The sequence below is a fragment of the Rutilus rutilus genome (genome assembly GCF_951802725.1).
Source record: "Rutilus rutilus genome assembly, chromosome: 18".
Taxonomy (NCBI): Eukaryota; Metazoa; Chordata; class Actinopteri; order Cypriniformes; family Leuciscidae; genus Rutilus; species Rutilus rutilus.
Window position 1 is genome coordinate 19,258,592 of NC_140231.1, and position 22,014 is coordinate 19,280,605.

The 22,014-nt window shown below is 36.7% G+C and overlaps 1 protein-coding gene across 5 annotated transcripts in view; it reads left to right on the top strand.

Annotated features, from left to right (window-relative positions):
• ncam1a (neural cell adhesion molecule 1a) overlaps positions 1-22,014 on the top strand; it is a 243,423-nt gene that overhangs the window by 143,569 nt on the left and 77,840 nt on the right. For all 5 annotated transcript variants that reach the window (XM_084387599.1, XM_084387600.1, XM_084387597.1 and 2 more), the window contains exons 2-6: positions 16,884-16,958; positions 18,049-18,258; positions 19,670-19,813; positions 20,791-20,928; positions 21,792-21,909. In XM_084387599.1, the coding sequence (XP_084243725.1) occupies positions 16,884-16,958; positions 18,049-18,258; positions 19,670-19,813; positions 20,791-20,928; positions 21,792-21,909 (685 nt within the window). The remainder of the gene's footprint in view (positions 1-16,883; positions 16,959-18,048; positions 18,259-19,669; positions 19,814-20,790; positions 20,929-21,791; positions 21,910-22,014) is intronic.

Here is a 22,014-nt window from a genome sequence, read left to right on the forward strand (position 1 = left end):
TTTTTGCATGAGCCCTTATCAGTTTAAAATTGATAATGATTAGGTGTGTTTTGTTGCTTAGAAACATGCGGATCTCCACCAGTAAGCAAGAAAACAATGCAGGGTTGCAGTATGTTGTGAATAAGATGCAGTGCAGAATAAGTTCAGTTAGATACTGCAAGGAAAAGTTAACAGGTTCGGTCACTGGGGACGTTACAACCAAACACATAAATCTTATCAGACAAGTCCATGACCCCAAAAATGCCACCATTGCTGGAGTTGATCAATGCCAGGCTTTATATCTTGCTCTAAAATGGTTTGACTATTCAGAGAGTCTGTGTGTAGTTTCCACTGAAAGGGACTATCTCATGCTAAAAGGGGCAGCTCTTTTTTTGCACTTCATTAGTTAATTAGAATACAGGCACACTGGCTCTATTGTGCTCACCATCCAGAAGGACAGACAGAAAGAGAGGAAAAGACAGACCCCTGCACTTCTATTCTCATAAATGCACCTCCAACCTTTGAGAATTCAGTGACCGGAAAGACTAAATCATAAAATTCATTACGCTTCGTCATTCTTGGGTATATTGATTTAAATTGGAACATATTCTACGCAAAAACATGAATGCAGAAGCTTCTACCAAAGCTAACTCAATTTTGTGTGCTGTTGTGATTTGAAATCTGTCAGACTGCAATTCATGACGCAACACAAGTACACATTGCATTCTCATCTACACCACAAGGGGCGCTGTAGCAGTTATGAACGTAAATATTTGTTTTTACTGTCAATTTGTAATTTTTTACGTTATCTACCATTAACTACCATTTACTACCAAATAATGAATTTTGAGTGTGTGTGTATGTGTGTATATATATATATATATATATATATATATACACACACAAAATGCATTTGTCAAATTACATAATTTAATGTAACCTTTAGCAAATCTCATTTTTCATACTGTGCATTATGTTGCATTTTAGTTTTTTGCGTTAATTTTTTTATTTGTTTAGACAAAATAGTATTTTAATGAATTTTGGCCATGTATCTATTAAAATCGACAATATACAACATGAAAGTAAATTTCTGTATATATAATTTTATAAACACATTTATATGCCCATCTATTGTCAATTCAAATGGGCCTAAATAACCCATGTGTTTCTTTTTCTTAAAAAAAAAAAAAAAAAAAAAGAGTAAGACTTTGTCATGAGAACTCCCTTAATTGTGTTTTTAGAATTCTACCATAATAAATTTTTCAACAATGATTTAAATCTTTAATGGTGCACATTTTCTAGCTCAGCTGATGCCTCAGGCAGATTGTCAGATAGAGAATGATGTTGTTGAAAGCTGGAGTAACTCTGGCAAACATAATGAAAGCCTTTGAAAATGACCCAAGTGCTCTTCACAGATGAAGCCTCTGACAGACTGCTCTGCATGCATGAATCTGGCTGCCGCTCCGCAGCTTGTGTCAGATGTGTGGGTTTTTTTTACCCAGAGGCAGCCAGAGGTTCTTTACCTGCGTTTTATCTGTTCTGAACCCTTTCAGGCTCTCTAAACACACCACCTTGCTCAGAGACTCTGTAAACTCTGCCCTGTTAACCCAGCCTCAGAACCCAGTTCTGTGCTCTGCCTCATTAGTAACCCATTAGAAGGACACTCTCAGGCCAAGGGATTTATGGGCTATTCTCCGTAAGTGAAATTGCATCCGCGTGCGTCAGCGGTGAGCGCAGACATGGTGGTGGAATGTCTGAGTTCGATCCGCACAGCCTGACAAAGGAGAAGGGCATCAGTATTCCAGGTGTCTGCCCACATCAAAGGGAATTCAGCAGAGCAGGGAGCTGTTTGATTAGCCGGCATCGATACAGCTTAAGATTTTAGGCTGCTTAAGACAGCTGACAGCGAAACAGGATTTCTTGTCTCCTTCTTAGTGTTTTACTAGTCTTCTCATGTCTGAGTTTGCAACGGTTTGTGCCTGCTGAAATTTTTACCGATAGGAAGAGTGCTCCTAATAGTGTGGACGCTTACCCTTTAGAATAGATCATGAAATAGATTCAACTTTTGTCTTCAGACAGAACCCTATAAATCCCTATTATGGACTAGGAGCGGCATTATCAATTATTAATTAAAATAGCATTGAAATGAATAAATAACTTTCCAAATTGATGAATAAATAAAATAAAAATATATTTTTTATTGTAGTTAAATAGCAATAAAATAATACATTTATAGGCATATTTAAAACTATATTTAATTTGCTTAAAATATGAATATAACAATAAAATTATACAATAATAAAACATTTTTATGCAATTTTTAGATTGCATTTTTAAAAAGCAATTGTGTTTCTTTAAATTCTTAAAAATTAAAAAGTTCATTGTCTGCTCTAATGTGTTTAGCGGTTACACTGTAAAAAAAGATCTGTTACATTTACGGTAAAATACCGGCAGCTGTGGTTGCCAGAAATTCGGTAGCAACATTTTAGATTTTACAGACTTTACTTAAATTTACAGTAATAAACTGTATTTAATTATCTGATATAATGTTCATTTACTGACCCATTGAAGTATTTATATCTGTTTTGTACCATAGTAATACACTGACAACCACCAATCACAGTGGAGATAAAATCACATGATGAATTAAAGCTCACCACAAGAAAGTTAATACTAATATACAGAAGCTGCACAGTGTCATTCATACAAACACTAAACACCATCATGGTAACACACGTGAAATTAAAAAAATGCAATAAACATTAATTTAACAACATTAAATGTAACATAAAACCCTAATGTCATAACTGATTAGAAAAAATTAAGAAACCTATGAAGAAACATAGTTATTTCATTAAAAATACATCAAATGTGAAGTGTCACGCAAGGAATTGTGGGAATGTCAATTTACGTTTTTTCACTGTAAATTATACTATGACTTCCAAAAACTGTAAATTTAACGGTTTAAATGTACCATTAGATCTATCACAGTTGTTTATCGTATATAGTAAGGAAACTTTCTCTTAACCAATTAACAGTTTTTCACTGTAGAATTTTTACAGTCTTTGACCGTTAAAATCACGATCATTTTTTACAGTGTAATTCACCCAAAAATGAAAATTCTGTCATCTTTTACTCACCGCCATGTCGTTCCAAATCCATAATGCCCGGTTCAGACTACACGATTTTGGCACAATTCGTTTGACGTAGGGTGTCGTAGGGATTCGTAAATGGCAACGGTACTACCATTTGTCCGTTTAGGTGTGTGCGGAGGCTCTGCCTTCTTTCAAGCGTGCAACACATATTAACATAATTATCTCTCAGCTGTTATCGGCTGCAGATGTTATATAACACTATTTTGCTGCTCGTGTATTTCAAAATTTGTTTACCCCTAAACAAAGAACGAAAAAGCGGGTCTCATAGCCCTCAGAGGAAATCAAACTGGGGCAGGTTTACTGGTACCAGACATGGATGCCCCCAGACAGCCATGAGAATGAAACTCAACTAGCATTCTCTTCCACTCGCAGCACCAATCATAAAGAATAAAGCTCAAATGTGTTTTCCCTGGCTCATCATTAAGAGACCTGAGTGGGGTTGAGGACAGAATGGGAGCTAAAAAGTCTTAGGTCTAACGGTTCTCTAACTCCAAGCAGAGACCCTCAGGAGGGTTTGGTATTTTAAAAACAGACATTTCTGTCCAGCCTTTTGTGAGATTCTTAATCTGCACTGTTGCTCCATAAGCAAAATGAAGACCAGCAGCCACATAATTGCTTCCACATTTTAATGAATCATTTCTTTTTGTATCATCCTTTGAAAAATAAACTGCTGCCTTATCAGAGTAGTTCTACCAAAATTGTGTTTTTAGATCCAAATCTAAAGCTGGATCATGCTTACAGGACAACAAAATGACTTCACAGCATCATGTCTAGTTTTGAATGATTGAAAGAATCAGATACACATTTCCCGATTCCGATTCACAGGCTCTTGGTTGTTCGATGATACTTTTTTTTTAATGATTCTTTAAAAAACCCTGCTCAAAAGAGTCATGTGTTCATGAATCAGACATTGCATTCCATGTTGTTGATTAATTAAAAAGAACTGACTCCAAATATAATGAATGAGACTACACTGGTTGAACAGAATGATTCTGATTTAGTAAAAAGAACCCAAAGCGTTTTGTGATTCTGACTAGACTGGTTGCTCTGTATGTTTTTTATTTTGTAAAAAAGTGCAGGCTCAAAGAGCCATTTGTTTGTGAACACCCCTGAAATGCAGGTCGCGATTAATTGGAAAAGCAATATTTTTACACAGCCTTTTTTTTTTTTTTTTGTCTTTCTATATAAGAATAGTAGCATGCGTAAGGGGGTCAGAGTGGGATTGCAGTGTGCTTACAGTTGTTGGCCGGTTTCCATACACCATGTCTGGTCTGAAACCAGGATGGTAATTAGCCCGAGACAGGCACAGCTGACAGACTGCAGCGTCAGACACCCCAGCACCCTTCAATCCCCCACCACACGGCTTAGTCAGGATTACCGGACATACCATCACTCTGCCCGGTACTTCTCTGTCTTCATCGCGCTGAGGGACATGGAGAGACCACGGTCCACAGCGCAAACAAATTACACGCTCAGCTAAATGGCATGCTGGGTATTTATTTGCAGGAGAGACACTCTCAACGGGGTTTACTAGGAGTTTAGATTGGAGGAACCGTTGAATTCTCAATCCAGACAGAGGATCGTTTTGTTGGTTAAAGTTGTAGTTAGCTTCACAAACTGACGTTATGAGACCAGACATGTGCTGCTGGCTATTGAAGTGGTACTGGAGTTTGGGAATTGGTCTGCATGGGCTGATCTCTGAGGGAGGAGTTTTCTGCCTCAACTGGCTCGGTGCGATGAGCTCGCTCAGAACATTGCAATTGTCTTTGTGCAGATCAAGGCCTTTTCAATCTGACAGGACCATTTTCTAGCTCCTTGGCATCATTCCTTTTCAAATTGAATTTGATTTTAAGTAGCAAAGCCTTGCTAATGCGGACCTACTGTACAAGACGAGCAGGTTTGGGAGGGGATTTATAAGGATGGCTAATCTTCCTCTAGTGCAGCAACAGAGCACCTGTTCTCAGTGACTTTCAACAGTAAGTCAATTAACTCTAATTACAACTTGTGGCTCAAGGCCCCACAGTGAGAGGAAAGACATCAGGACGATCTACAGCCACACACTGAACCCTGAGACATTGTCTTCTTCCCAGCAACCTGCCTCCAACCACCCACCTCATAAACATTATCATCCTCTTCTGTTTAATTAGGACTGCTCCAACTGATATCACACCGCGAGCACACTGCGTCTGGCTTGCTCATTCACAGACAGAAGTGTGCTGTACATGTGATACATTGGAAAAGCAAAATACTTCACTGTAAACCTGTTCTTTTATTCTTTCTTGAAGCAATAGTTACAATTTAATTTTTAAAATGCTGGCCGATACCGGTAAGCAGTTTATTGCATAAATAAACAAATATAATCTAAATAAATAAAAAATAAAACACACAAAAAATGGAATCTTTAGCAAATGTATATTGTATATGTATATTTTATACAGTACATTATAATATTGTGATGCCAAAATGTAACTTAGCATTTAAAATGATTACTTTGTGTTGTTTAAAAAAAAAATTTAAACAAAAATCTGTAGAATTGTAATATTGGTAATTTATCGGTTTTCGGCTATAACATGAAAAGTGCAAATCAAGTTAAAATATTGTGTTTATTTGAATTATTATTATGAATTATTATTATTCTTTTTGAACAACATCAGCATGATATATTTATTATTATTATTATATAACATTTAATAAAAATAATCACATTTTATTCGATAATAATAATTATTGTTGTTATTATTTACTCATGTAAATCATATAAATACTCACATAAATAAACAATCAGTAAACAAAGAAATTCATTTTATTTATGTAATCTTTCTTTGGGTGAACTGCTGCTTAACTCTTTCCCCGCCAGAATAAAAAAATTATAATTTGCCTGCCAGCGCCACAAAATGTTCATGACCCCCAGAATATTTTGTTACATGAATCTCTGAACATACAGTAGATTTATAAAAAATAAAAAGAACAGAGCCTCTGCCTTTTTATTTTAGCTTCATGCATTCTTTTTGATCAACACTTGAATGCTTCATAAAAAAGCAACATTTTGAACAAAAAGCAGTTTTTGTCAAAGTCTACATCCAGATCAGATTCAGAACTGTGATCAAAACATAGATTGTGTCCATCAGCTTCACAGTCCTATACCTCATCCTGGGTTGACATTTTATTTGGTAACGTTAGGCAGTGTTGATTTCTATACTGTTAAATGTTTGATGATCGCATTGTTTTACATGTGCGCTAGAATAATAGATTATTCTATCACTTGTTTCTGCTTCTTCTTCTCTTGTGTTTTGGACCAGAGGTTCTGCACTCTTTTAGATAATGCATAATAGACCCCTACCGTATAACAGTGAAAATATGGATTGTCGGAAATGTCCATCAGTGGCTGGGAAAGAGTTAAAAGAAAGATGGAGAGAGTGAGAGAGATTTCCTCAGCCCTGTAATTGATGTGTGACCGCCAGTCAGAGAGCGAGTTCCATCTCCCTGATATTTAGTCACCCATATCTGCATTAAATACAAGGTCTGCTTTAGTACACTGCAGGCAATGCTCAGTCTCTGTGTGGTGGGAGGTGCCCCTCAAGTTTTAAGCTGACACTGCAGACCGTGGGGCATCTGCACCATTAAAGGTAATAACATATGTAAATTAAATGAACTTGTTTTTGGCAAGGGATATTCAAGTCATTTGAATTTGTGTTAGTCACACGTCGTGGCAGCCTCTGAGCGAGTGGTCTAATTTATCATCCCGGAGACGTGCCATGCTTTTAAAGAACAGATTTCACTTCACAGTTATTATGATGGTGGCATAAGCTACTTGTTGTAGTAGTATATGTTTGCCGATGCTAACTTATAATTGCTAACTGACAACTGATGCTACTGTAACAAATAAGGCCCTGATGAGGGAGATACATTCCCATTGACACCTGGTGTTTTAATCCATCTCTTTTGTCCACTTTCGAACACTTCTGTTCTGATTTCTTCAAGAGTGCGAAAATGTAGTCGGCGGCGATGGCCTCGTGGTCAGCGCGCCGACATGTAGTGCCATTGCGCTCGGGCGGCCCGAGTTCGAGTCCCGGCTCATGGACCTTTCCCGATCCCGTCCCCCGTCTCTCTCCCACCTCGTTTTCTGTCAACTCTCTACTGTCCTGTCTCAATAAAAGGCAAAAATCACCACAAAAAAAAAAAAGAGTGCATAAATGTAGCCTATGGCCTTTTCCAGATCTTTTGTTCTAATGGACAAAATAAGCTTTTTTGGAATGCTAGTTTAAGGCGAGACACGGCAGGCAAAAACATCGTTTTTTTTTTTACTGGTCAATTTTGAGATTTGGGGATATTTGTCTTCAATAACATGTCTTCTTTCAGACTTGTGTTGAAAAAAAGTCCGAAATACACATTTAGGTCTTTATTTTATTACACTTTGTCTTTTGCATCTGTAGATTTCTCATAAATTCAACAAAAGTTCGCGTTCTTAATCAACGTGCTGCTCCGCGATCTCTGCCGTCAGCCTGTCATCAGAAGCACCGTTAGGAAGCTCCCTCTCTTGTGTACAATCCTGTCGGATCCAAATATGGTCATTTTCTTTCTATCAGCAACCAATCGTGAAAGTAAAAGGGCTGAATGCGCAATCTCATTGGCTGATGAAAAATCTTTAAAGCCCGTTTTCTCAAAATGACTTTTCTCTCATACTCCAAGGACGAAATCTCCACTTCAGTAGCACCTATATACACCAAACTTTCCAGACTTGTACCTAGTTATATTATGAAGACATTTACAGAGGGATTTGTAAATATATTATTCCTAGCCTGATTTATATAACATTTTATTCCAAAAAACATGGCGAAAATCATTTTTTTAAGGCTATTGACAGTATTTTCTGATTTACAGGATAACAAAAGTAGATATCCATAAATCCCTCTGTAATTTTTTTCCCATCTAATATGTAAACACAATGAAAAAAAATGTTTTAACCTGGCTTTATCCAATACTCAGACATCGTTTTTTAAAATATATGCAAATTAGTGCATATTTGATTAGATATTGCCTGATTTGCATATTTAAACATTCAATTACAGAAAACTTGTAATACATTTTTTTCTCATCTTAATGTAGGTAATCAACTGGGAAAGTTTCATGGTGATATCTGCTAGTTAAAAAATTTACCCTATTCACCTGTAGTGTCTCGCCTTAAATTAGTTTAAATTACATATGAACAGGCAAGGAGACGGTGTAAAAACATACAGAGAGCAGCAGCTGTTTTTTCTCTTCGGTGAGTGTGTGTTACAAATCAGGAATGGTGAGAGAACATTGTGCTTGGTATGTTTTTCATCCTCAAACCAAACTTAGCGGGCGTTTACACGAACGGAAAACGGAAAACTTTTCATGCGTTTTGGACGTTCATTCACACGACAACAGCGTTTTGGGGTTGCGAAAAACACAAGTACATAATTTTTAGTACATCGTTGTCGTACCCTTAAGCCCTTAGTTCCTCAGCCAACAAAGTTTAAATTCTGTCTGGCTAGTGCGCTTCCCATAAAGTTTATGCATTAGGTCAGTAGGCGAAGAGAATGTTCTGTTCGACCACATGAGCATTTACACCAAGAAATCAATCCATTCAAATGTGTTTTCGACTACCTCTGGAAGTGGAAACTGGACAAGCTCAAAACGTTTTAGACTCTGTTTTACACCTGCATTTAGCATCGTCCACTTGTGATTGGATTGACGAAAACACTTCTTAATAGTAGGTGTAAACTGTCAAGATGATAATCCACAACATGACCATTGCTGATGGCAGCTGATGTTTTTAGCAGGAAGTTAAGACACGCCATGATGAGGCATGAATACTACTGACAGTTCAAATTAGCTGGTTTTAGCTGGTTAAACTGTTTGGCCAGCTGGTCTCCCAGTCTGACAAGCTGATAAGTGCCTAAAACTCCTTTACAACCATTAAAACAGACCAGCCTATACAACTTTGAGAAACCAGCTAAGCACTTTAAGTAGTTTTAAGAGGTTTAGGGGTTAGCTTTCCGACAGGATATACAACAAATTTTTCTTTAAAGCAATAGTTCTTGATCAGGGGACCTCAGAAAACTTCCAAGGGGGCCTCAAGAGGACTTAAAATAATTTTAAGTAATAACAATGGGACACCATGAATTCAAAAAGATTGAGAACCACTGCTCTAAAGCCAAATGTCATCATTCCCACAATCACTAGCATGTAATTCCTTGTAAGTGTCCTGCCAGTTTATCTGTGTAAAGCTTAAAGGTATCAAAGTCAATCTTGAGAGCAGCAGGTCAATAGCAGGGGGCCTTATTTTGCTTCATGGTTCTTGAAACGAACACTTTGCTCTTGTTCTGCAGTGCAGTCATGCACTTTGGTTGCTGCTTTGCCGCATGCCATCACCTCTGGAAGAGCATTTACACATACTTCTGAGGCGAAGGTCGACAATACTACTTATTTTCTAGATCACAGCTGTTTTATTTATGCTGCCCTCTGGTGTAATAGCTTTTTGATCCTGGGATAAACACAGAATATCTCCTCGAGAGAAGACATTTGATATGTAGCCCTCTTAGACATAAATGAAGCATTTTTTGGTGTGGATTATATATGTCACTTCCTTTGTCAACATGTATAGGCTCATACTTATGTTGGCTTTACGCTGTCTGCTTGTGTTTGTGTGTGCATGCCTATAATCCTATTAGCTTTATGGATTTTGGCATTACATATAAGCTTTCTCATCAACACTTGTTGAACTTTTCAAAGTAAAGCATAACATCACAAATAATTCGTTTCATGTGAGAGGCTTTGTTTATTCAATTGTCTGTCTCACACGTCTCTTTAATCAGCGTTAATGGGCATCTGTTGGTTCTCCATAGTGTGGACCTGGAGTGTAATTTCTGTCAACATTCTCCTTTACGTTCGGGGCTTCTGTTTTGATTCAGGGCTTAATTATTCAGAGATAGTTTGGATGGTGCAAATGTAAGTTGTGGGCGTTTGTAATTGTTTTTGAATGTTGTTGTTGTTCATTGTTTTTGCTCTTAGTAAGTTAGCGCAAAAAAGCCAGTGTTTTGCGAAACTTTGAGGGACAGAACTGCCCTAAATATGAGAAAAGTGGGAGGTTACTGCTAGTCACTTAAATCCTGCATTTTTTCGGATCACAGAGTGTTAAAATAGAACCTCAGAGCTATTCTTCCATCTGTTCTTACAATATGGTGCCGTGTAACCTTGAGAAAATCGCAAAACAGTTGGCTATGCCTCTTTTCCCTAAGCTATTACTTTTTGTAATTGCCTTCAAGTCAGACTGCTTTAAAATATAAAGTACAAGCTTTTAAGTTAATAGGAGGTTTCACAATATATATATTTTTTTTCAGTGTGACACAGTATAACGACTACAGAGTCATTACCACAGCTTGTTAGTCTTTTTTTTTTTTTTCTTGTCTAAAGACAAAGTTAATGCTGCATCCTCTGCACATCATGCATGCATAGACTGAGACAAATACTGGAACTGAAATAGTCTGCGCAATCGGACCGGATGATTAGAGCGGTAATGAGGCCATCCAATAACTTGCTCTCACCCTGAACGCCCTCTGTGTTGGCATCAACTGGAAGAGTTCCACCTAGAGGGTATCCCAGGCCCTCCAGTTTCCATAGTAACTTGTGAAAGGGCCCCACATTGTGGTGCATGAAGTTTTCAGAGTTCAAAGTTGACATGCCACCCTAGAGATACTGGTTTCCTTCAATGACTGGTTGGGTAAGAAGTGAAAGCAGCTGTTCTCCATGGAGTTTCTCTGTTTCATTTACTGCCAACCTCAAATTAATCACACAAGCTTCACTGTATTAGAAGGAATACATGCTAATAAATGTAGTCCATCACAGAAATCCTCAGACATGGATGAGCACAGGAAGGAACAGATTGTGAAAGATATGCATATAATGTAATATTATATAATTTATTACCGTTCACAATGTTTGGAGTCAGAACGATTTTTTCAAAAAGAAATTAATTATTTTATCCAGCAAAGACACAAATGTTAAAATAGTGTCAAAAAATAATAAATGCTGTTCTTTTCTTCAAAGAATACTTTCTATTCATCAAAGAATCCTGAAAAACATACATCACGCTTTCCACAAAAATATTAATCAGCACAACTGTTTTCAACATTGATAATACGAAATGTTTCTTAAGCACAAAGTCAGCATATAGAATGATTTCTGAAAGATCATGTGACACCGAAGACTGGAGTAATGATTCTGAAAAGTTATCTTTTCATTGCAGGAATAATGAAATAAAATATATTAAAATAGGAAACAGTTATATAATTTAATGATTAATATGATTATATAATTTATTGCAAAAAATAAAAACTCATATACATATCTGTCATTTGAACAATTTATAATTCAGTAAGTGCTCTGGCTGATACAGCGAGTTCATTCAGTGAAATATTTGACAGACCAGATCTGAGTCAAAGCAGTCATGCTTGAGTTGTTCGTCATTTTGAATGATTCATTAAAAGAGTCATTAGTTTATGACTGGACTGGACTAGAGTCACATTCTGTTCCAGGTGGTATCTTATGTGATGAAATGGTTCATTTTGATTATGTAGCTGTCATATTGAGCTGTGTGTTTAACTAAATGTATACTATGGGATGTGTAGAGGCTAAAACAGACACTTAACAGGTTTATGAATATTACCAAATCATTAATCACTGACAACCTGAGAACAAACCTGAATGGAGAAGTAGATTCATATTCAGAATCTCAGATGCACCTCACATAGAGGCATGTCATATAAAATCATGTCTTGAAATGTGTTTTAGGTTCAACTCAGCAACTCCATGCTTTGTACCAGGTGTATGTGTGTGAATGTGTTTGAGTTAGCCTTAATTCTGCTGAGAAGGAATGATATCGTGCATATCGGAGTTTGCCCATGCTCTTTCATCTTCTCTTCATAGCTCGCTTGACGTGGCATTTCAAAGCACCTTATACAGAATGGTAAAAAATAAACTTACTGTCAGGAAAGTTTGTCTGTGGGAGAATCTCTTTAATCTGGCCCACAGAAATGTAAGCTCTCCCTGAGTTGACACCCAACATCAGGCACACGTCAACGTGCGGGCAGCTCATCTCCTCCAAGTCTTCGTGAAGCCTCTGTGATTAATAGTCGTGTGTTTTGCCAACATCAGTGTCTCTGCCTCCGTTACACAAGAATTAATACACCATGTTTGCTGGCATGTTTCGCCAGAGTACGGAGATGAATTGCTGCAGCTGTGTATTTGCATGAATATAGTGATTTAATGTAGAGGATGTAGCTTTGTGTCAGACACAAACACATGGATTGGTAACACATCAATGAACTTGGGAAAATGCAGAGCTGTTTTCATTAGCCGTCAAAGACTAATACATACATTTCATAGAAAACTTGACATCCAGAAACATGTGATCGTAAGTCAAGGGAAAATAGGGGTGGATGTAGATATACAAAGTCATATATATTTCTCATTTGAAAGATAGCATTGTAAGAGAGCTATAACCCACATTCAAGATGTTACGTTTGATATGTTCAGGCTTTTTGGGAGTACAGTTTGAAAAATAAAGCTCTTTCTTGCTTCTTATTGCTTTATAATGTTGCTCTTTATTTGACTCAGAAAGGTCTATAGTACATCTAGAAAGCTATTTGTTAGCATTCCCATTCATTTTAATGGCAGTAGCTTGACAGGGCCATGCTAACCAGTCAAACCTTTACAGCTTGGTTGGCCAGAGCTAAATACTGACAGTTTAGCAATATTAACTCACTCTCCTCATGTGGTGGCTAATTCGTTTTCATTTTTATTGTTAATATGCTATATGAGATGAGATGAGTTGATATGCTGATTTGCTAAGTGAGTTATCCATGAAGATTAAGAGTGAAAGTGCACGGAGCATGCTAGAGGATCGTGCTGGCAACACAGCGAGTTACCACCTATAAGGCTGAGCTGTTTCAGATTTATTTTGTAATTAGGCTTATCGATTTGCCGTCCTATTGTGTTTTATGTGTTCATTTGCCTTCCTTTTGCTCCCAACAAGGACACAGCGCTGCATTTTTGCTGTATTGACACTCGCTACACAAGGAGTCCAAACATTTGGCTTCATTAAATATACAGCCTCAAGACTGCATTACCAAGTCAAAGAAGTTCAAATAACAATATCATCACTGTACCGGATTTCTCATGGTCTGCGTTTATTTATTTTGTTGAGTTGTTCAAGGCGCTCTAGTGTTTTTGAGTGGAAATTGGACTATTTCTTAAGCGGAAATGCTTTCAGTGAACAAACAACTTAAATCATAGGCAAATTTAAATATGTTGGCCTTTTTCCTCCTGCACAATTTTATTTATTTATTTCTGCTTTTGTACTTTTTACACAATACATCGATAAGGTATTGGATTACAGTGTTTTACTCAGATTAAGTAGATACAGAGACTTTTCAATCTCAAGGACCAACTAATATAGCTGGGGTACTGCATGCACGCACTTAATTGATTTGGTTTTGGAGATATTTTTCCTTTTACAATATGTGCTGAAAGTGTAAGTGCACTGTCTGGAAATTCATTTTGAGCAAACAAGACAGAACCACTGTTTCCTCCCACAGTACTTTAATGTCAGCGAATATCTCTAGGTGCATTTCATATACAGACACAAACAAATAGGGATGGTCTTTGCTTGACTGCAGATACTAGAGCAAATATTCACACAACCACACATGACACTTTCTATCTCGGAGCATGATGATGAAATACTGGTCTGTAGGTCTGTGTTCACGGTTGTCGAGGTTGGCAGATGTTTGCATTGTCCTTGTTCTACTACTGAAATACCCTCATTTCATTTAAAGCCTGACATATTAAATATAAATGTAATACACATATACACTTTAAATGTTTAGAGCCAGTTTTTAAATGTTTTTGAAAGATGCTCACCAAGGCTGCATTTTTATTATCAAAATACAGTAAAATGGTAATATTGCAAAATATACTCACTTTGATTAATTTAAAGTAATGTTTTCTAATGCTACATTTGTACTTTATTCCTGTGACGGCAAAGCTGAATTTTCAGTCTTCGGTGTCAGATGATCCTTCAGAAAGCATTCTGGTATGCTGACTTTGTGCTCAAGAAACATGTTGAAAACATTTGCAGTTGTGCTGCCTTATGCTTTTATAAACATACATTCTCTTGCTTCATTGCATTTAGGATTTTTGAAGCATTTCTATTGATTAAAAAAACTTACTTGTGAAGAGTTTCAATGTCAATAAAGGTTGTGTATGTTCTTGCTATAATTACATTTACTTAAATAATTGTATTTATTGTACTTATTATTCATAAGAATTTATTATTTATATTTATTAGTAGTCATAATTCACATTAAATTATGAATAATAAGTAAAATAATGTAATTATAGAACATTGCTGTTGATAGTGTAGGCTGCAGATTTAAAAAAAAATCACCCACTCTAAATGTATCTTAGTTAATTAAGTCGTATTGCTCAATGTAAATTAAAAAGTCTTCCTGGACTTTTAGCAGGGTAGAAGAATCAGATGTAGAGCACTTTGGGTAAAATCTGATTTATTAAATGCAACATTTTTCTAATTACCCATGATCGCAGTGGGTATAAGCGAGCTCTGTGTTGCAGAATGCTACTGTTCAGATCGATCTCGTGTGGTTTAGTTCTTGGTCAATTCCTCTCTTGTTCCAAACATCAGGAAACAATACATTCTTCCAATTTCTTGATAGATTAGTGTTTATGATTGACAAGCTCAATGGTGCCGCATGCCTGCAGTGATTCTTCTGACAAGAAACAATCAGATGTTGTTTGTCGGCAGGTACAGTTTCACTTGAGATGAGAGAGCGGTTTGCCTTCATCTCTTTTTCTTGCGACGTGATGGCATCTATCGCTCGTGGAGCTAACGGCTGCTTGCTGTCTAGGCTCATCTCATTCACCGCTGTTGATACAGGAAGATGAAATGTATCAGACTCATATCGGGAAACTAATATGCCATAATTTACCGCATTACGGACCCCAACTGCACACGAAAAAGAAATGTCCAGGGAGCTCCATCAAGTGCTTTCCATTAAACTGGAAAATTGAAGCTTAAGGTACCATTATGAAATATCAGTGTAGTTCAGAACCCCCAGGTAATTGTGGGTGGAAAACGAATTTGCGAGAGACCTATTATATAATTCATCGTATTTCTGATAGTGCATAGCCCTAGCCCTATTTAGTCCAAGCATTAGCCTGCCTAACACTGAGGTTTTTCAAGAAGCGCTTGTGACAGTTCTTGGGGTTACCATGGCTACGGTTTATTGCACATTGCTCTTGTATGCCAACACCCCCTGCACCCATTTCTGTACCGTGGTAAATACTCCTCTCCGCCTGCCACATTAACAGAGCTGGAAAAGAGCCAGCGCTATTGACGTGTTGTTATCTTCAGGTCCAAAAATGCACGGCCCTGTGCTCCTCGTACACCCACTGACAACATCCTTCCCAGGAGTGCGTTTTAATTGGTTGGCAGGCCCAGTCACTGGGGATGTACAGCATATGCTGCTGCTTTTTCAAGACAGAAAGTGTGATTTTATGTAAACTACCTTAGTAATTAGATAACAAAGAAAAGCTTTCTGCTGAAATACTTCGGTTAGGATGTGTAGGAGGAACATGTACAAGTGTGTATGGGTATAATTTAAGAATGGGTCATGATGAATGATCACCAATTACACTAGGTTTCATAGACCGAATATCAGGGGATTTTAATTGATAGTTAATATACACTACCATTCAATAGTTTGGGGCCAGTAAGATTTCATGGTCATACTTTAGTTTAGGGTCCAATTCTCACTATTAACTAACTATTCTACGACCTTTGCCTCAATAAACTCCTAATTACTGCTTATTAATAGTTAGTAAGGTAGTTGTTACGTTTAGATATTGGATAGGATTAGGTATGTACAATAAGGTCATGCAGAAAAAGGCATTTATATGTGCTTTATAAGTTATAAGCTAAAATCCTAGTAATATGCGAGATGGTGAGTAATATCCTAGTAATGGTGAGAATTGGACCCTAAACTAAAGTGTTACCAATTTTATCATTATAGTTATTATTATTATTTGAAAGAAATTAATACGTCTATTCAGTAAGGACACATTACATTGATCAAAAGTGACCATAGAGGCATTAATAATGTTGCAAAAGATTTCTATTTCAAATAAATGCTGTTGAACTTTCTATTCATCAAGGAATCCTAAAACAACATGTCATTTTCCACAAAAATATTGAGAAGCACAATTGTTTTCAAAATTGGTAATAATGTAAAAAATTGGTAATATGTTTCTGGAGCACCAAATCAGGTGACATTGAAGTAAAGGCTGCTAAAATGTATTAATTAAAAATTAAAAATAAATTACTGTTTTGCTGTATTTTTGATCAAATAAATGCAGCTTTGGTGTGCATAAGAGACTTCTTTCAAAAACATAAAAATCATACCGACCCCAAACTTTTGAATTGTTGTGTACATTTTTCAAGTTCTGGTTTCAAACTTCTGCTCAAAAATGCATTATACATTTATTGATGTTGAACATCTGATGAAATGATAACAAAGCATTTTTGATTAATAATTCAGGCAACTAGTTGATTTTAAAAATCCATAGTTTTGCACATCCCTTGTGTGATTGGTGTATAGTATGTGGGTTATTTCTGAAATATATATTCTCTCTGTCTCTCTGCCTCCCCAGCTGCTTTGCAAGTGGATATCACTCCGGCCCAGGGAGAGATCAGCGTGGGAGAGTCCAAATTCTTTTTGTGTGAAGGTAGGAGGATGACCCTCCTGTGATGAAACATATCGGGGGTCACGTCACATTTAACCTTCATGAAGTGCTTTTGATTTCAAACCTGCCTTCACTGCTTTGTTCAATGCATTTAAACAAGCCCTTTCGTTCTGATTGGTGCCTGGGCAAGGTTGACTAAAGCTTTGATGTGCTTATTTACAGCAGATACATTCATTGACCTGTCTGACTTTTGCAGTGAATCAATTTGTGAATTTTAGTCCTTGATTTGCGGTACAGAGCGAAATGTAATGTTAAGGAATGATGGTAGATGAAAAGCTAAAACAACTTCTATTATAAATGAGGAACACCTGAAATATTCAGAGGGCGAAAAAAAGTAAATTTGACTTATTTACAGCTATATTATTTTTGGTTGTATTATTTATGTGTTTTCATAAGATTTGTTAAATAGTTCACTGCACATTAACCATCTAGAGTGTGTCCTTCAGTAGCACTGGATGATATATCAAACATTGTGAATATATTATAAATATTTTTGTTGGAGATATCAAATTAAGCAACATCATTAATGTTGACATTTTTATTGTGCTTTTTATTTCTAAAGAGCATGATTCATGATTGGGGAGTTTGATTCAAACTGTCTGTCAGTGAATAGATTCAAAATTAGTGATTCAACGATAACTGTGTGATTTATTCATATATTCAAATGTTAAATTCATTGTAAAATCATGTTAAATATATGACATTTTAAAATATTCAATGTAACAGATATATGAACATGTTGTAGAGTAAGTAGGTACATTTGTTTTAAGAAAGTGTTTTGTTATATTTGTGCATGTTAATGATTAAATATCATTCTAAAACATATAATGCATGCAAAATATGGAAATGTAATATAATAATGTGATTTTAGCTGTATTGTCCAACTCTGTTCTTGAGTCAAATGATCTGTTTTGTGGAGGATGGATTTTGCATACACTAATGCCACACAGATTAAGATTAATTGAGTAGACAGGCCGTTTAAATGCATTTAAGGCAAAAGTGCAGTTTGCCTCGCAGCTGATGAGCTGACGGTCGGTCACAGTGTCTTCTCTCTATCTGTCTCTGGTTTCAGTTGTTGGAGATGCTAAGGAAATAGACTGGTTTGCACCCAATGGGGAGAAGCTTGTGCCAGGGAGACTAGACATCAGCGTCAGCAAAAGTGACGAGTCCTCGTCGACACTCACAATCTACAATGCTAACATCGACCATGCAGGCATGTACAAGTGTGTGGCCAAAAGCGGGGACAAGGAGTCTCAGGGCACTGTCATCGTAAAAATTTTCCGTAAGTAAAATGTTTGTGTTTTCATTTCAAGAGGTCACATGGAATCGTGAGAGATAAGGAATCAAATAGTACTGGACTCATCAGCACCCCCTAAAGACAATAAATCTTCTGACATTTACAACAATATTTTAGCCTGGGTTTCCCCAAGCTGCCTTGCGCGCAGCGCGATTTTATTCACGCTGCTAGGCAGCCTGGATTCCATGGACCAGATTTTCGCCTCAGCGAGGGGACCAATCACAGAACGGGGAGGGAGCAGCAAGACGATGACGACGTCTATGCGACACACCGAAGCAGTTTGTTTATATCTATGGATATACCTTCTACACTCATGTTTGTCTTGCACAAACGGCAATAGTCGCTGAACGCCATCGTGTACACATAAATATCTCACCCATCGTCTTCTTCCTCGTCGAATTTCTGTCGCTCTACATACGTCATCTGGTATAATTGAAACGATTGGTTATAAGCTACGTACAGGCGCATTTGATAGACATTCGTAGCACCCAATAAACGGCTCTGGGCATTCGTAAACCACGCCTCAAATACGAGAAAATGAACATGTGGTTCCCAGACCACGTCTCAATGAGACGAGGTCTGACGTTAGCCAGGCTAACAATATTTAATAATGAAACAACAGTACACCAATAATGAAAGCATAAAGTTGCTACACGTCAATTTCACATCAACCACGCATGTGGTATAAAGACGATCAAAACTGAGGATTGCTATTTGCTTTTGCTTGGAAGAGTCTTGACCGATGCTGAAATATGTTTTATATGCCCATAATGTTTGAAGCTTCATAAAAATGAGTTAATCCTTCTGTAGCTACTGTGTTTTCGTCTGTATTCTGTTTTTGGCAAATTATCTCATTTAATTACTATAATAAAATGTATATAAATATAATTGTTTAATTATTAAAAATGACATTTAATTATTAAAAATGACATTTAATTATTAAAAATGTATGTAACAAAATATATAAACATGTATTTATAAATATATCTTGTTAATTGAAATATTCTATAAATGTTATTTATTGTAAATATTGTTTTTAGTTAATTATTTAAGTAAAAAAAAAAAAGTTTTTCATGGATAGTTTACTTTTCTTTGCGATGCAAAAAATGTTTGTCATATTATTTTGTCTAGGTTTCCATTAAAATTTGTAAACATACTCAAAATAATATATTTCAGAGAATTTATCTTTATTAATTAAGTTTCTTTTTAAAACCAGGAATAAACCTTAAAACTAGGTATGCACATTTCCTTCCTGAAACCAATCTTTATATCTTATGCATCTTTTCTTTTCAAGCTTTTACTAAAAAACAAGACAAAAATAGTGATTAAGAAAAGGGTTTTTGTAATAGTGGCTTCAAGGATGATCTATGAAGTGCATTTCAAATGTCTTTTTCAGAGAAACTCACTTTCCAAAACGCACCATCGCCTCAAGAGTTCAACGAGGGGGATGATGCTGACATCATCTGTGACGTCATCAGCTCTCCACCCCCATCTATCATCTGGAAGTATAAAAAGACAAGAATCCAGCCTGAGACTGATGGTAAGATGTACAGTACCACAAGCAGATCTCTTTCTCTCTCTCTTTCATTCCCCTTATGTCACCCTAATATTTCTCTATCTTCATGTATCTGACGTTTTTAAGGATCTCCCATCCTAACTTTCATATTTCCTGTCAAAAAACATGTGTGAGTTCTCTTAGCACTGTGACAATAAAGCGATAATTAATTTTTACTGAGAGAACTCAAGAACTCAAAGTTTGATGTTGTTTTCATCTGCACTGTTTTGTTTGTCGAGTCAAGCCTCATTTGGATGAAACTATTTTAACCTCTGAGGGCTCCTCCCTCAGAGACCGCTGGAAGAAACGGTGACCGCAGTTCTCTGCTGTGAGACGTGAACTCACAGGCCTCTTTTCACTTTTCACTGCAAAACCACTAATTGTAGCGGAGCTTGAAAACCAGACTGCTCTATGTAAATAACACATTGTCCACATTTCTCTCGTTAACCTCTTCTGTGCTCCTCTTTTGTTTGACTGATGTTCCTTGTAGTTCGGATGAAGTATAACACAAAACATTCTATCTATGTAACACACTACTCTTACTATTACTGCAGTATAATATTTAAAACCAAAAAAGTGGGCATTGTCCACAGTATACTGTGTAGTGTGCACTAAATAGTAAACAAGTATTCAATTTACAACATATCTATGCTAGAAAGCTGTGCTTTATCTTGCTGAATTTGTGTTTTTCATCATTTTTAATATATCAGTACTTTTTAGTCTCCACGGAGTTGAAATATTATATGCACCTTTACTTTGGGTCTTGAATACAGATAGCACTGCAGAAAAGCCCATAAAGATGATTTTATGTGGGGGAAGATGTGCAGCGAGTCATTTTGCTGCCCAGCATGTAATGAGAGGCTCGTTAACATGGTCTCCTTATCTTACTCAAGAGTAATTACAGTCTCATTTTGCTTCCTCTCTCACTTTTTCCTCTCTCTGTTTCCATCTCACACCTACAGTCCGTTTCAAGGTCTTAAACAACAACCACCTCCAGATCCGCGGCATCAAAAAGACAGATGAGGGTGACTACACCTGCGAGGGCCGCATCATGGCCCGAGGAGAAATCGACCTTAGGGTCATTAAGGTCATTGTCAATGGTGAGGACTCAATCTCAGAGCCACCTGCTCTTTTACCTCACATGGACACGGGAGCAGAGAGTCTATACACATTTACACCAATTGGACGGTTCTGCTTTGGCAGTTGCATTTGAAAGCAGTACATAGTAAATAAATTAATTAAGTGAAAAATGTATGCCTAAAAAAAAAGAAGAAAACAATACAACATTTAAAAAAAAATAAACTTAATTCAATATTTTTCCATTGATTATAATCTTATTTTGCTTAAGTACATTTATTTTATACGATTTTTAGATATATTTTTTTCTAGAAAACAAACAGAAAAATCTGTAATTGTATCTCCTTCAAGTTGTGCTGAGCCCATACACTGTTGTTTTGTCTCGGGAACATACATGAAGAATGTTTCAGAAATCTTTAAAGGATCTCCATAATAGCAGTACTAGGGGAAAAAAAAGCTCCAAAATTTACAAAAAGCTACTATTTTAAGTAGTCTAAATGCACTGTATTCCAAGAGTTCTAAAGCCAACCAATCACTTTACGTGACATACTGAAATTTTACTTTGTTATTTAGTGATGACTTGCTTCAGAAAACGTTATCATTTGTTATATATTTATAGTTTATGTACAGTTTATAAAAGCAGAGTACTCTTTTATCCAAAGCAACCAAAGAAACAGAGCAATTCGTCAAGGAGCCAACAATATTCATACTATACAATGCCAGGTTTATTTGGATTATTGGATTTATTTTGGATGGAGCTCCACATTAAAGGGAAATGAGCTCCACCAGAAAAAAAGAAGCATGTTTTTGTCAATTTTAGGTCATCTATATCTTTTAAGTCAGTATTTACCAGAATGTTCTTTTCACCTTTCTCGTTTTCTCCCAGTTTTGCCAAGTATCAGGACCCGCTACACTGAGCTTAATGCCACTGCAGACATCAACCAGGCCGTGACGTTGGCCTGTTACGCAGATGGCTACCCAGAACCCACTGTCACGTGGGTACGGTACGTGTCATTTCTCACCCACTCCATTTTAGCAGCCCCTTTATCTGTCTGTGCCAAAACAGCACCGAAAAAGTTCAGCCAAATCTCTGTATTGAAAGCTAAGCT